Below are 12,697 nucleotides of genomic sequence, written 5' to 3'. Positions count from 1 at the left end.
AAACTGTATATGTTGTAAACTATTTTGGGTGACTTAGAATGTGGAGTGCTGTGGGGTAAGATGGGACACCTTTAACACATAATATCCAAATTTCCGTGTTTTAAACTTAACAACGGTCTATGTGAGGATACGGTTATTTAATTTATTGAATGTTATTTGTTTACTACGAAATGGAAGGAGAAAAAGAGAATAAAAAGGTGTCCCATCTTCTCCCTCTATTATAGATCGTATGACGTATATCATTACCCGTTTTCTCAAGGGTACCATATAGATTCTTCATTTAATAATCCTACGATTCGTATTTGTGATTATGTTTAGTAATCGACGCATGTTGTATGTGATTCGTCAAATGTGTTGACTCATTTCAACTGAGTTGACGCAAACTTTCTTCCGTCTGTTTTAAAGGGTTGCTTCCGTTTGATGAAACATATGTTGTTATGACACATATTTTTGTTTCGACGTATATTGCACGGTGCCTATGTGTGTTGTTGTATACGATGTTGTTCTATATTTTTCTTATTGAATTCTTGGTATAAGCGTTTGGTCAAAAGTAATGCAGTCTAGTAAGGTGGGGAAGATGGAACAATTTTTCGTTCTCTTTTCTTGTCCCATTTGGCAGTAAAGAAAGATCGTTTAATGAATTATAAAACTGTATACTCACGGCTCCCATATACTGTTGATAATTGTTTGAAACACGATTAAGGTATTTGGATATTATATGCTAAAAGTGTCCTGTCATTTCCAACTATATATAAATATATATAGTGTTTGCTTAACAGTAATGCAGTATATCAAAGGGTTCATTTCGGCTTGAAATAATAACACAGGTTTCGCGTCTGCAAGGGTGCAGGAAGATTAAACGATTAGGTAACAACCGTTGTAATCAACGCAACAGGCTGAGCAAAACACAGTCGCCTTCCTTTTTACTAAACCCGCCGTTAGGGCAATTGTAAAACACCCGCCTTTTTCGCCGCGAATCCAGTGGACCGTAGAGTTAGTGTAGACTGCTTGAGTTCGTTTTAGTTCGGTTTGGTTACTCCCTCGATATTTAATTTAATAATACGTTGCTTGTGGTTAGGATTCAGCTGCGGATTGGTATTTGCACTACACCACTACGATAATGCATATACCAATATATTTTCATACGGTACAGCATTTGTAGTTTTAGGGTTGTAAAATAAAGCAAGTCATCGGGTTGAAGCAGGCAGCTAGTTTACGCAAGACAGGAGAAGTTATGTAAAGTATGCGAGCTCTTTAAACTTGTTGTTATTTCGCCTAGCTGTCCTAGCACATGCACGTGTGAAAGATAGAATTAAGTTTTGTTTCTCGTTTCTAATTTAGTTTTAATAGTCAATCACCATTTTGGTGCAAACAGTTACAACCCTTGACCCATTAATAGACCAACTCCAAGTTGTTTACGGTAAAGGCCACTCGATTTAGGCCAGGGCTTATTACTAGGCATATAGTATTGTCAGCTGTGCATAAACCATGAACAAGTTGTAATCTCATACCGAATCTTAAAGAAACGATACCGTGCCAGTGCTACGTCATTTCTGTGTAAAGTCGTGTTCCGTTACATTTAACAGCAGACACAAATTGAAGTTGAGCTGAATGAATGATCCAGCAACCTGAGAGAATAAAATTTGCTGCCCGCGCATTCTATAAACTGCAACATTTACAACCGCGGGTATAGCGTACGGGCAACACAGTATAAAAAAACTTAGCTTACGTGATGGATTATTATTGCAATCCGGTCACGATACCAAAATAGCCACTCGCGCGTGGCATTCTCTTACCTGCATCACATTTCGTAGAGAAACTGGATTGCCATTTTCTACCTGAAATCTTGTTCTAAATAGATTTTTACGTCTTAATTCTTACGCACCGTGAATTTACGCGCAAATCATAGGTTATCTTTTCTTAGATCACAAGCAGCCAGTTCCAAGGAGCTCACACTTTTGAAATGGTTCACTCAATAACAACGTACACCTTGGCTATTATTAGTAACATAAATGACTTATTACCGAGAATTCGTTGCGCGTTCTGCACTCGCCCCTAATACGCTATACGTTACGTCGATTTAGCGTGACACAATGCGTCTGCGTGAAAGCACGTGAGTTTTTACGCCTCCCAAAATAGAACACCTGTATATAAACACAATTGCGCTGGCAATGAAATCGTTGTGATCAGGTAGTCAGGACAGGCATGATAAATAAGCAATTTGTTCACGGAGAGTTGACGTAGCATAAAATGTGTGCAAAACATTCATGTCTTAGGTTAAATGTTCAGAGACGTCTGATTCGCAAAGCTTTTAAAACCTTGCCGATTATTGAATGTGTTGTTGAATGCCGCCTTGCACATATTAGTTTATGGTTAGACCAAGAATTCAAATAACGCAGTTCTCCTTTTTATAGTTAACCAAACGCTACTAAAGTTACGCGCAGAGTCTGGCGTGCTAAATACCTGGAGGATTTATGCCTGCGGTATCTTTATAAATCTACTTTTCGTTGTTGATTGTTTATTTACAAAAAAAACTATTCAAACGTTTAACGTTCGATATTTTCAACAGAATATATATAAGCATAAGAACATGAAAGTAATCTGTGCCGGTTTCCCGAAAACAGGGACCAAGACCATGTACGCGGCTCTACGCGAGCTCGGCTACTCAGTCTACGACTTCGACGAAAACTTCTGGTTTCTTCGGCGAGAGTGGATGAAGATTCTATCGGGACAGAGTGAGGATTCGGACTTGTGGAGAGAAATGTACTCAGACGTGGACGCGGTTACAGATCTCCCTGCAAGTTTCTTTTGGCGAGAAATACACAGAGCATTCCCGGAAGCCAAAGTAAGTTTAGCTTAATACAATATTTATACTGTTATGAATCACCGTGTGGTTATTTCGGTAGGCGTATAAAAGAGCGGGTCGTGGGTATAACTATCTATAATAGAGTTTCGCTGAATTCTTGGCGAATCCAGTCTTTTGTCGTTCCAGTTTTTTGAATTTGTGGATATATGAGACAATATCCCTATTGTGAGTACATCGATCGGTATTTGATGACGTAATAATCTCACTTCGTTTCCGCTTCCCCACGTCATTCATTGGACATGGGTATTTAACTATTCCACGGACGCTGAAACTTAAATACGAACCACCCACGTTAGAATTGGTTCCAAATTGACAGACATTAAAATAGTTGGGAGAAATAATATTCTGTGCGTCTTGTCTATTATTCGCAAACATAGACTTATGCAACCAAAACGGGAACCGATTTTTTGGGAATATAGTAATAATGCCAATGTTTTAATAAATCGAATGATTCACAAAATGATAGCTGATAACTCTATGTTTATATCGAAACCCGCACGTTTCTGTAGTAATTGTGTTTTAAAATTCTGTAAATATTCTTTGTTTACTACCAATATGACGATACAGAGAACCAAATCATATTTCTAGACAATTTAATCCAACGTTATCCTATATGGGAGAATGTATTTTTTTGTGTAAACATTACATTTGTCGTGGTTTTATCAGTTTCTTAGTAGTTTTTGCTTTGCATGTTGAATGTTATGGAGGAAGCGCTACGTACGTTTCAGAGATTTAGACTTCCGTGAAAGGAAATGAATTTTTTCATGAGTAAATTTGATTTTTACAATTGAACGCGCAGCACTATTCAGTTATGTTTAGGGTGTTTTTCATCCAGCATCGTAGTTGCCTATTATATGGTAAATGAAAATGCTTTTTTATTTTATAGTGATATACTTTTTGTTGTGTAAAATGGACACATATGCGAGCGCGTTCCGTATTCCCAGTTGTTTGTAAAATTAAACAACCGTGTTCTTTATTTCTGCAACAACGAACAACGTGTGTTTAGGCTACCACCTTATTTGCCGATTCTTTTCGAAATGACTGTTTCCTGAAAAAACCATGTGGTCGCGTGGGTGTACTCCAATAAATCAACCATACAATTCTTGAAAACACTCAAAAACTAAACACCGAGTCATCATTTACCAGTAATAAGTTGTTCAAGCGTCGGTTTATAATTCTGCATAATCGTTGCAGCGGTCGCGTCATTAACGTTATGCTGTATATTGTGAGGTGGGGTAAGATGGGGAACCTTTAGCACATAATATCCAAATATCCAAATCGTGTTGGAAACAATTAACAACGGTCTATGGAAGTCGTGATGATGCGGTTTTATAATTAATTGAATATTCTTTGTTTACTTCTAAATGGGACGACAAAATAAAATTAAAAGCTGTCCCATCTTCCCCACAGTACTCTACCATATATTATGTATTACTTACATTTTCGGAATCTTCGCCAGATAGTGTTAACGTTACGGGAAGACTCTTCTACGTGGTTGGACAGCATGAACCACCAAATACAAGTTTTAGAAGATAATTTCATCTTCCGTCTCATGTGCTTTGTCTGCCCAACCGCGATTTGGATGCGTTTCATGGTTAACGCTATAGGTAGGTGCAGTGGTGAAAATAGTCGCAATTTTTTTTCCTTTATATACCATATACCATCCTTGGTCCGGCGCCGTGGCGTAGTGGTTAGCGCGCCTGCCTGTAACCATTAGGTAATGGGTTCAAGGCTCGTCGCTGCTACCATTGTGGGCGTATGTGTCCTTGGGCAAGACACTTAACGACAATTGCTTCAACCCAGTGGTCACTAATGGGTTGTCCAAATTATCAGCCATACATAAAAAAAAGAAAAAATCCAAAAAAAAATAATCACCCACAAAGTAATCACATGGCAACTCGTAAGCTGGCACGAGGTGTTAAACCCGTGTTATAACGACTGTCGTTTTCCGGCCACGCGAGGATAAAGTAAGTTACATTCATTCATTCATTCATTCATTCATTCATTCATTCATTTCTTTCTATATTATTTAGCAGTTATTACAAACGTGGCACATAACTGTCCAACTAAATTCCCTTTTAAAATTACGAGTAATATAGTAGGCTGAGAAATATGGGACACCTTTTTATATTCTATTTTTTGGCTCTTTGGTAGGAAACACAAAACATGCAAAGAATTATAAAACCGTATCCTCCCAACTCTCATAGACGACGGTTGTTCACGGTTTAAAACACCATCAGGATGATACGTGCTAAAGGTGTCCCACCTTTCCAAACCATGCTATATTTTACTCAGCAGTTTTTACAAACGTGGTACATGGCTGTCTAAATGTACTTTATTTCAAAATTACGAGTAATATAACACCAGCATAGATTCCGTTCGCGTTTATCTATATATTAAAAACAAATGCGGAAATTTAATTAATCGGCGATCTGTGCAGGGAAAGTTGTTTTCAACGCGGCTCCAATTTGGCCGTGGCAGTGGAACTATGTTAGTAGATCAAACGGGGTTCGCATGAAAGAGGTGTACGACAAGCATAACGAGAATGTATTACAGGTAGCTCATACAAATTGATTATACAAGTTACTGTCAATAGGTAGCGCTGCATGAGCATACATGTATAATAAAAATTATGAAATACGACGTAAAAAAAGTGAAAAAACATCAAAAATTTAAAATCATTTTCTCTCGTTTAGTTTGCGCCGAAAGACAAACTTTTAGTGTTCCGGTGTCAGGAGGGTTGGTCTCCGCTGTGCAAATTCCTCAATAAGCCGATCCCGGATAAACCTTTTCCACATAAAAACATACGCGGAGGCGTCGTCGCTGAAAAGCTGCTCGAAAATTCTCCACTAATATGCCGATTGCAACTGGAATTCAAAGTCGCCATCGCAACCGTTCTAATACCAGTCGTGTATCTCTTTTTCCGTAACTTTTGGCTGAAGTAATTGTCTTTTTTGACCGTATATGTAACTTAAGTTACGGTAATAAGTTATATATAACCGAGGGCTATATGCGGGCACGTTTTCGAGTCGTGTGATTGGGGAGGGGGTCATCTTACGAACACGCGCAAAATCGAGATGCAAGTGCAGGAATTGTCGTGTTTTTTTTTCTACCGTTTTAATATTTTTGTATAAATACATTTAATACGTGAGGACCGCTATGTTATGTTTCACTTGTCAGTTTATGCAGCCCAATTAATGAAACCTTCACAGTTACACAGGATTTTTTAAGTTTAATGCTTTAAAAGTACGTATATATGCGTATGTTATAAAAAACATCTTCTGCCAATTGTTTGTTTTGTGATTGTGATATTAAGTGACCGACGTTTTCTTGGAAAAAGAAACTTAAATCGAAACAATGACTCACAGTATAAGGTAGACGAAACACCGGTTATATCACAAAACAAAACGCCAGAAGTCCTCCTTGACCTCCTTGACACACCTGGCGATGCATGTTGCAAATAGCGTGTTAAAATATCCATCTTGTTGGTGTCTTGTTCGCAACTTATGCATCTTAAAGTCGCAAGCACCACGCATTTGGTAATTAATGTTTAAACAGTGTTAAAATTTACCATTTTTTAGTACAAACATTACAACATGTATGTCTACGGTACGATTGTCTTTATTTCTTCTTATTTCCAAAAATATTATACTTAAGATAAACAACCGCTCTTTTTCCAAACACCTTCTAAAGCTAAACTATACTCGCATATGATACTTTTACATGGTGCTTACGACAGCAAGCGACCACAAAACGCACATAAAACCATCAAAACTGTATGTGGACGGCGGAAGTATGGATGTCGTGAGGATACGGTTTTATGATTCGTAATGGGTCAAGTCTGTAGTGGATATGTAAATATGACTCATTTCATGAGTTTAATAGACAATGACGGTACAAAAAAATCCACGCACTGCGATTTATTTGGAATTCGACAAATCATCCAATAAAATCATTCGGATTTCTTGGACCGTGAATAGTTTTTCGAAAAATATGAAACGAATCCAGTTCAAGCCTGTTGTATTTCTGTAACGAATATTCGACAGTTGCGCATATTTATATATAGATATATCAGCATAGAAAAGTGTAAGTACAGGTGAAATTCTAATATCGATACTCGGTGCTAGTTGTTAAAAATAAAAGAAACCGCCTTGTGAAAGTTCGATTACGCAAAATTACATTAAAAATGAAAGCAATATTAATATCAACCGAACATGTTTATTTCTATATACAGAGCAGGCTGATTTTGCGTGGTGACGTCATACACCGTTCTGCAATTTGCGACGGCCAAATGTGTTTCAATTTTACGCTTCAAGAATGAAATAACGTCGCGCGTCACGTGTCTATGACGTCACACATCGAATGGATTAAATAAAAATGGTGGCGGGTTGGTCGTTATCACCCTGCAGCAGTTTCGACAGCCTTTTCGCTTGCCGCCGTTTCCCCACTAGGAACGCTTGCATCGGTTGTTGCTTCATTTTGTGTTGCGTCATCGCTCGATTTTACGTCACTAGTGACGTCAGAGGGCTCTGCTTGTTTCGCATCTCCATTCTCTTTCGGGACTTCCGCCGCTTGTTCCGCGCCTATATAAATATTAGTTTAATTCTTGCCACTATATTGTACTGTGGGGTGATACAGTTAGCAAATAATACTGGTTATATAATTCTTTAAATGTGCTTTAAATTGAGGATGATATTGCATACTCGCACTAAGCAAGCTGCATAAAACCTCTAAAATATAAAATAAAGCGTTTAAAATGGTGGCTGTCTTACTTTTTTCGTGATCTGCTTCTTCCACGCCGTTGCCGTTTGTAACTGGCTCCTGTGCGCCGTCTTGCGGTTCTTCAATTCCCTTTTCTTTCGCTTTATCCTTGTATTCAGCGACCTTTCCACTCTTTTTCGATTTCTCAGTTTCTCCTAAAAATTACCAAACATACAGTTACACCATTTAACTTACATATACCTAAGCCTACAAAAAAAGTAAAAACTTACCCTCTGTTTTCTCGGCTTTCGGAGTTTTCTTGGTACTGAATATTTTGAAGACTTTCCTGAAAGATTTACTCGACAACCTTCCTCTCTTCTTCTTTTCTTTTGGTTCCTTCTCTTCCTTAGGTGCTTCCGCTTGCTCGGCTTTCCCATTTTCATCCGCAGCTGATTTTTCTCCAGTCGGCTCTTCTGCTTTCTTTGCCGCATCTTCGGATGGTTCCGCTTCTTTCTTGGTCTCTTCCTGATCTGTCACCCCTTCATCCTTTGCTGGAGCATCCTCCTGCTCTGTTGATACCGGAGGAGCCGGCTCTGTCTCTTCGTTCTTCTCCTCCACTTGCTTTGGAACTTCAGCAGTTTCACCGGTGGCATCCTCAGTCACAGTTTCCTGGAAGATTTATTTGTGAAACCACAAAACTTGACAACTATCAGCTCAGTGTAAATATACAAACCTTTTGTTCGATGGGAGGGGTGGTTTCTGCTACTGCTTCGGCGTTTGCAGTTTCTGTGAAAAGCAATTGTGTTATAAGTCATGTAATTACTATTTGAATTTTGGGAAATTTTATTTAATAATTGGGAGTAAAACTATATATTACGTCATCGAAGACTTTTCGACAAACTTTAACATTTAGTTGAAGTATGCGTGTTACATTTTAAATAGAAAAAGTAAAGGCCACTATAGCAGCTGTGTGCGTTGTATATGCAAAATGTTAATTAAAAAATGCTGTTCGTGAAATGCGAGCTGTGGCGTTTATGGTTGCGTCACAGTATGTGTCATCTGTGGCCTTTATTTGGTTATACCACTAGTGTTTCCGCTTGTGCATTATAATGTTGTGTATATAGTCATTGCATCCACGATTGTGCATCACTGAATATGATTAGTCAATGAAATCAACAACCGTATACACAAATATTACATCATAATTATTCGTCAATTACCAAACATGGCACCGCGTTTATAAAGAGACATTTGCATCGCTCTATTTCGCACACGAACCTTTAATCACATAAGTTTAAATACAACAAACAATTCGCCAATTTAACATGAATATGTCTCTAATAACGGCTATATTATTTTGCACCAAATCATGGATTGAATTTTAATAAACTATAGTACACTTAGGGTTCAAAAAACCTACAGTTTAGTAGACTGCTGTATGCAGTATATACTGTAATATACACTACGGCTACAACAGACATGCTTATAATAAATACATTACCTTCAGTCTTAACTTCTGCTGTTTGTCCCATATCTGTTTCGTTTGTTTCCTGAACTTGAGTTTCGGTTTCTGGCTCGTTGTTTTTTTCTTGTTCTTGGGTTTCGGTAACTGCAGGGTCTTCAACCTTATCCTCTTGCTCTGTTACTTCTGTTGTAGATGGGTTGTCAGCTTGCTCTGCAGTGGTTGACTGTTCCGTGGCTTCTTCTGCTGCGGGCGTCGTTCCCTCTTCTTTCTTTGTTTCATCACAGTCTGCCTTTGTTTCTTGTTCAGACGGCTTTGTGACGTCATCAATCTCCACGGGTGCAGGGGTCTGATCGTCTTGATCTGACATTTTTCTTTTCAGTCGTGCTGCGCGAAATCCTTTGTTTCAGTTTGTGACGTAACGAACGTCTAACCTCTGTCAAAAGTAAAACAATGGGGGGACGATTATTTGCGGCTCGAAACTGCAAGCAATCGGTCCGAGCTCAATTTTGCAAACAATGGTTCCCAGTGAAGTTATAAAGAAGAACAATAAGCCGCAAATCGCGTTGTTCTTATCAAGATTACGCTTTGCGACGAGGCTCAAACTTGTAACTATAAATAAAAATCGCTTCAAATCCATTTATCTATCGCAACTCAACAGTTTCTCAGATTTTAATCAGCAGCGTGGTAACAACAAGTTTAAATTAATTATTGCTTCTCGTTCTCGAAATCAATCAAATAGTAAAGGGAGAATCTGAGGGCATAAAACACACCACAAACCAATACTATTGATTTGCTGTAAGACCGACGGGCAATTGAAAATACATCATTGTTCAATGAACTGGTAAATAACACGGGAAAGCGTATTATAAACGAATACCCTAAAACTTCGCATCTGCCGTTATTTCGACACTGAATTCGGTTATCTGTGATTTAATTTTTATTCCGTTCAAATGTTATCGCTTTTTAATTCAACTTTTGCCTCGAACTAGGCCATCACTGGAATCACGGTGCAAAATAAACGTGTGTCCAGGGGCTTTATCAGCAGTTAACCTAAATAAAGCCGGGAAATCAAGTGAGATGGTGATTATGTTGCACTTTTAACGGCGCCCTGGCTTTTCTGCTTGCGGCTGATAAACTGCTGGCACGATGCAAACTCACTGTTCGGTCTGACACAAAACGTATTTTGAGCGCATTGGAAGCATTATATCGATCGGGCGTATACACCCTATTATACTGAAATTTAAACTATATGGATTTCTGTAACGTCCAATTTACATTTATTGAAACAAAATACAAATCTCACAATTCCAGTTCTATTCTAAATATGAAATTGATCCTAACAACTCTCCTAACTCTCATCTTGGCTTTTGACCCACAAGTCTAAACTAGGAGCAACAACATAGAATTACTTTCCAAGGAAAAAGATGTGTTTACCTACCACAAGTTTTACTGATATCGCATCTAGTAAACATGCCTTCATAAGATATCGGGCTTTACTCGACTCGACTTCCGCGTACAAGACGTACATGACATGCGCAGAATGAACCACTACAACACTTTGGTACGCGGAAATGCCACCCTCCTGCAACTGGGCTTACGCAATCACGCTTCCGAGTTACAATCCTTGTAGAAAATCGTGATTTAAAATCAGTTTTATTTTGATGAAAAAAATGAACAATTTCTCCAAAAATCCAATAATTCTGTTTTTCAAATAAAAGAAAACGCTACAAAAAGTTTCGTAGGGATAAAATATATTGTGACATCTAATAGAAACAATGCAGTTACGTTTACTTCTGTCGTTATTGTTTACAGCGGTAAAATCGCAACCAAAATGTTGGTTTCGGCGCCGCTTTCGGGTACTGGTAAAGAAGCACCTATTTTCCCATTGACGTCAGTTAGGCGGAAGGCGTGAATTCATTTATCGCCACATTAGGTATACAGCGCACGATTCACGCAACTAACGTCGTGTTTTAACAATTGAATTCTCCCATCATCGAATCTGCAGTGCAAAGCGAAAATTGTGCGGCCGAATATGCTGCGCATGGAAAATCGTTACATGACATGCCGGGCACAGCAGGAACCGAGATCCCTTTTCATTATTTGGAGACAGCGATGTAATTTATGGAGCGCGTGCCATATGCCAGTATATTGCGAGCGAGTAATTGCATTCTGTGCTACCGGCCATTTCACCTAATGATGGCAATATTGCTGCCCAAGCTGGCGAGCTGTATTTTGCTCCATTTTTCAATCTCAGTCTCACAGAGATGCCGCGCATAAATCAAAACGCCGCTCGATCTGAATCCTTCCCTCTCCTGCATATTTCATGAGCGCATCGATTATTAAAACCTCAATATGGCAAACCTGCCTGTAATAGCTTCCCAGTGCTAATTTAATTCCCCTCTCCGTATCATTGCTCCCTCATTATGACCATTAAGACTCTATGCGAAGATTCTACACATTATAATTCATCTATGAACACCGTGGTTGCAACCTTGCTACTTTTAATAAAAATTTAATGAAAACTGGTTTAAAAACGACGTGCCCATTTGGGAACAAAATCAGTGCGTCTTTACCACACACCGCTGATGTAAAAATCCATTTAATGTCTGCTAACGAACCAGAGATGCGTTAATGTTAAGTTAAACAAACAAAATCATTAACCGCCAGTATTGTATTCTCTTATACTGCAAGCCAGCACATATACACTACCCATTTATCTTAACACAATAGTAAAGATCCGAACTTCGCAGTACAATATCAATATAATGTGTTTAATGCTATGCAGTTGTCCAATTTATTGGCAGTTCAAAGTTCGAATATTGTTTGTATTTTTGCTAAATCTCAAACAAAACGCTGATACGTATAATGAATTGGTACATCCGGTTACTAAAACCGTTGCTCACGCTGACAAGTGGCATGCGAGATTAACTATACCGTATTAATGTGTCTGGTGCGGCTGTTATGATAATCTAAAGCGATTTGAATGTAAAGGCTAAAATAAAACGGGATGTTTTTCCAGGAAATTTAGCTACTGTTTCGTTTGTGAAATTTCACTCACAATATTAAATTTTATGTGCGGTTAAAGTGGGGACATTTGTTAGTTTGCAACATTGGTTCAACTTGTCACGTTTACCAACCGTGATACATTAATGTAAACAGAGCGGGAAGATGCACACGCCTTATATTTAAAATGTTTATCTTAGCATTGTGTATGCAATGCTTCATACACCATATCAGCGCTGTTTTTCTTATTCTCCAAAAGCATTCAGCCCGATACAGTGGCCTCACATGGTCTCCAACAATAACTGTTTTTGTACAGGCTGTTGTAAAAACACGAGCGACGTGAGTGAAATGCGTACACAGTGACCTTATGCACTTTAACGTAGAAATACATAACATTCACATAAGCTTAATCATGGCCCACTAAAGATATAGTAGGGTGGGAGAAGTTTGGACACCTTTTCATTCTACTTTCTCGTCACATTTGGTAGTAAACTAAGAAAATTCAAATAACCATATAACTGTATCCTCCGACTCTCATAGACCGTTGTTAAATGTTTAAAACACGATCTAAATATTTGGTTTTTACGTGCTAAAGGTGTCCCACCTTCCCCCACCCTACTATATGTTTAGTAAGCCATGGCTTAAATAAGCTACTAATTCTG

The 12,697-nt window shown here is 38.4% G+C and overlaps 2 protein-coding genes across 2 annotated transcripts; one reads left to right on the top strand and one right to left on the bottom strand.

The window, feature by feature from the left end:
* Positions 1-2,529: 2,529 nt before the first annotated feature.
* Positions 2,530-8,107, top strand: LOC149731805 (uncharacterized). The gene is made up of 4 exons (XM_089885180.1): positions 2,530-2,845; positions 4,326-4,473; positions 5,307-5,422; positions 5,563-8,107. Exons 1-4 carry the CDS (start codon positions 2,591-2,593, stop codon positions 5,809-5,811), a joined length of 768 nt encoding a protein of 255 aa, XP_089741306.1. The 5' UTR covers positions 2,530-2,590; the 3' UTR covers positions 5,812-8,107.
* Positions 6,870-10,760, bottom strand: LOC149731804 (uncharacterized). Its single transcript, XM_089885159.1, has 5 exons — positions 9,069-10,760; positions 8,301-8,353; positions 7,858-8,236; positions 7,639-7,782; positions 6,870-7,449 (listed from the first exon to the last, which is right to left on the bottom strand). The coding sequence occupies exons 1-5, from the start codon at positions 9,397-9,399 to the stop codon at positions 7,265-7,267; spliced, it is 1,092 nt and encodes a 363-aa protein (XP_089741285.1). The 5' UTR covers positions 9,400-10,760; the 3' UTR covers positions 6,870-7,264.
* Between the last annotated feature and the right edge of the window lie 1,937 nt (positions 10,761-12,697).

Source organism: Ciona robusta, chromosome 9 (genome assembly GCF_009617815.1).
Source record: "Ciona robusta chromosome 9, ASM961781v2".
In the NCBI taxonomy this organism is placed as follows: Eukaryota; Metazoa; Chordata; class Ascidiacea; order Phlebobranchia; family Cionidae; genus Ciona; species Ciona robusta.
The sequence above is the reverse complement of the archived record's forward strand: the minus strand, read 5'-3'. Positions and strand labels throughout refer to the sequence as shown.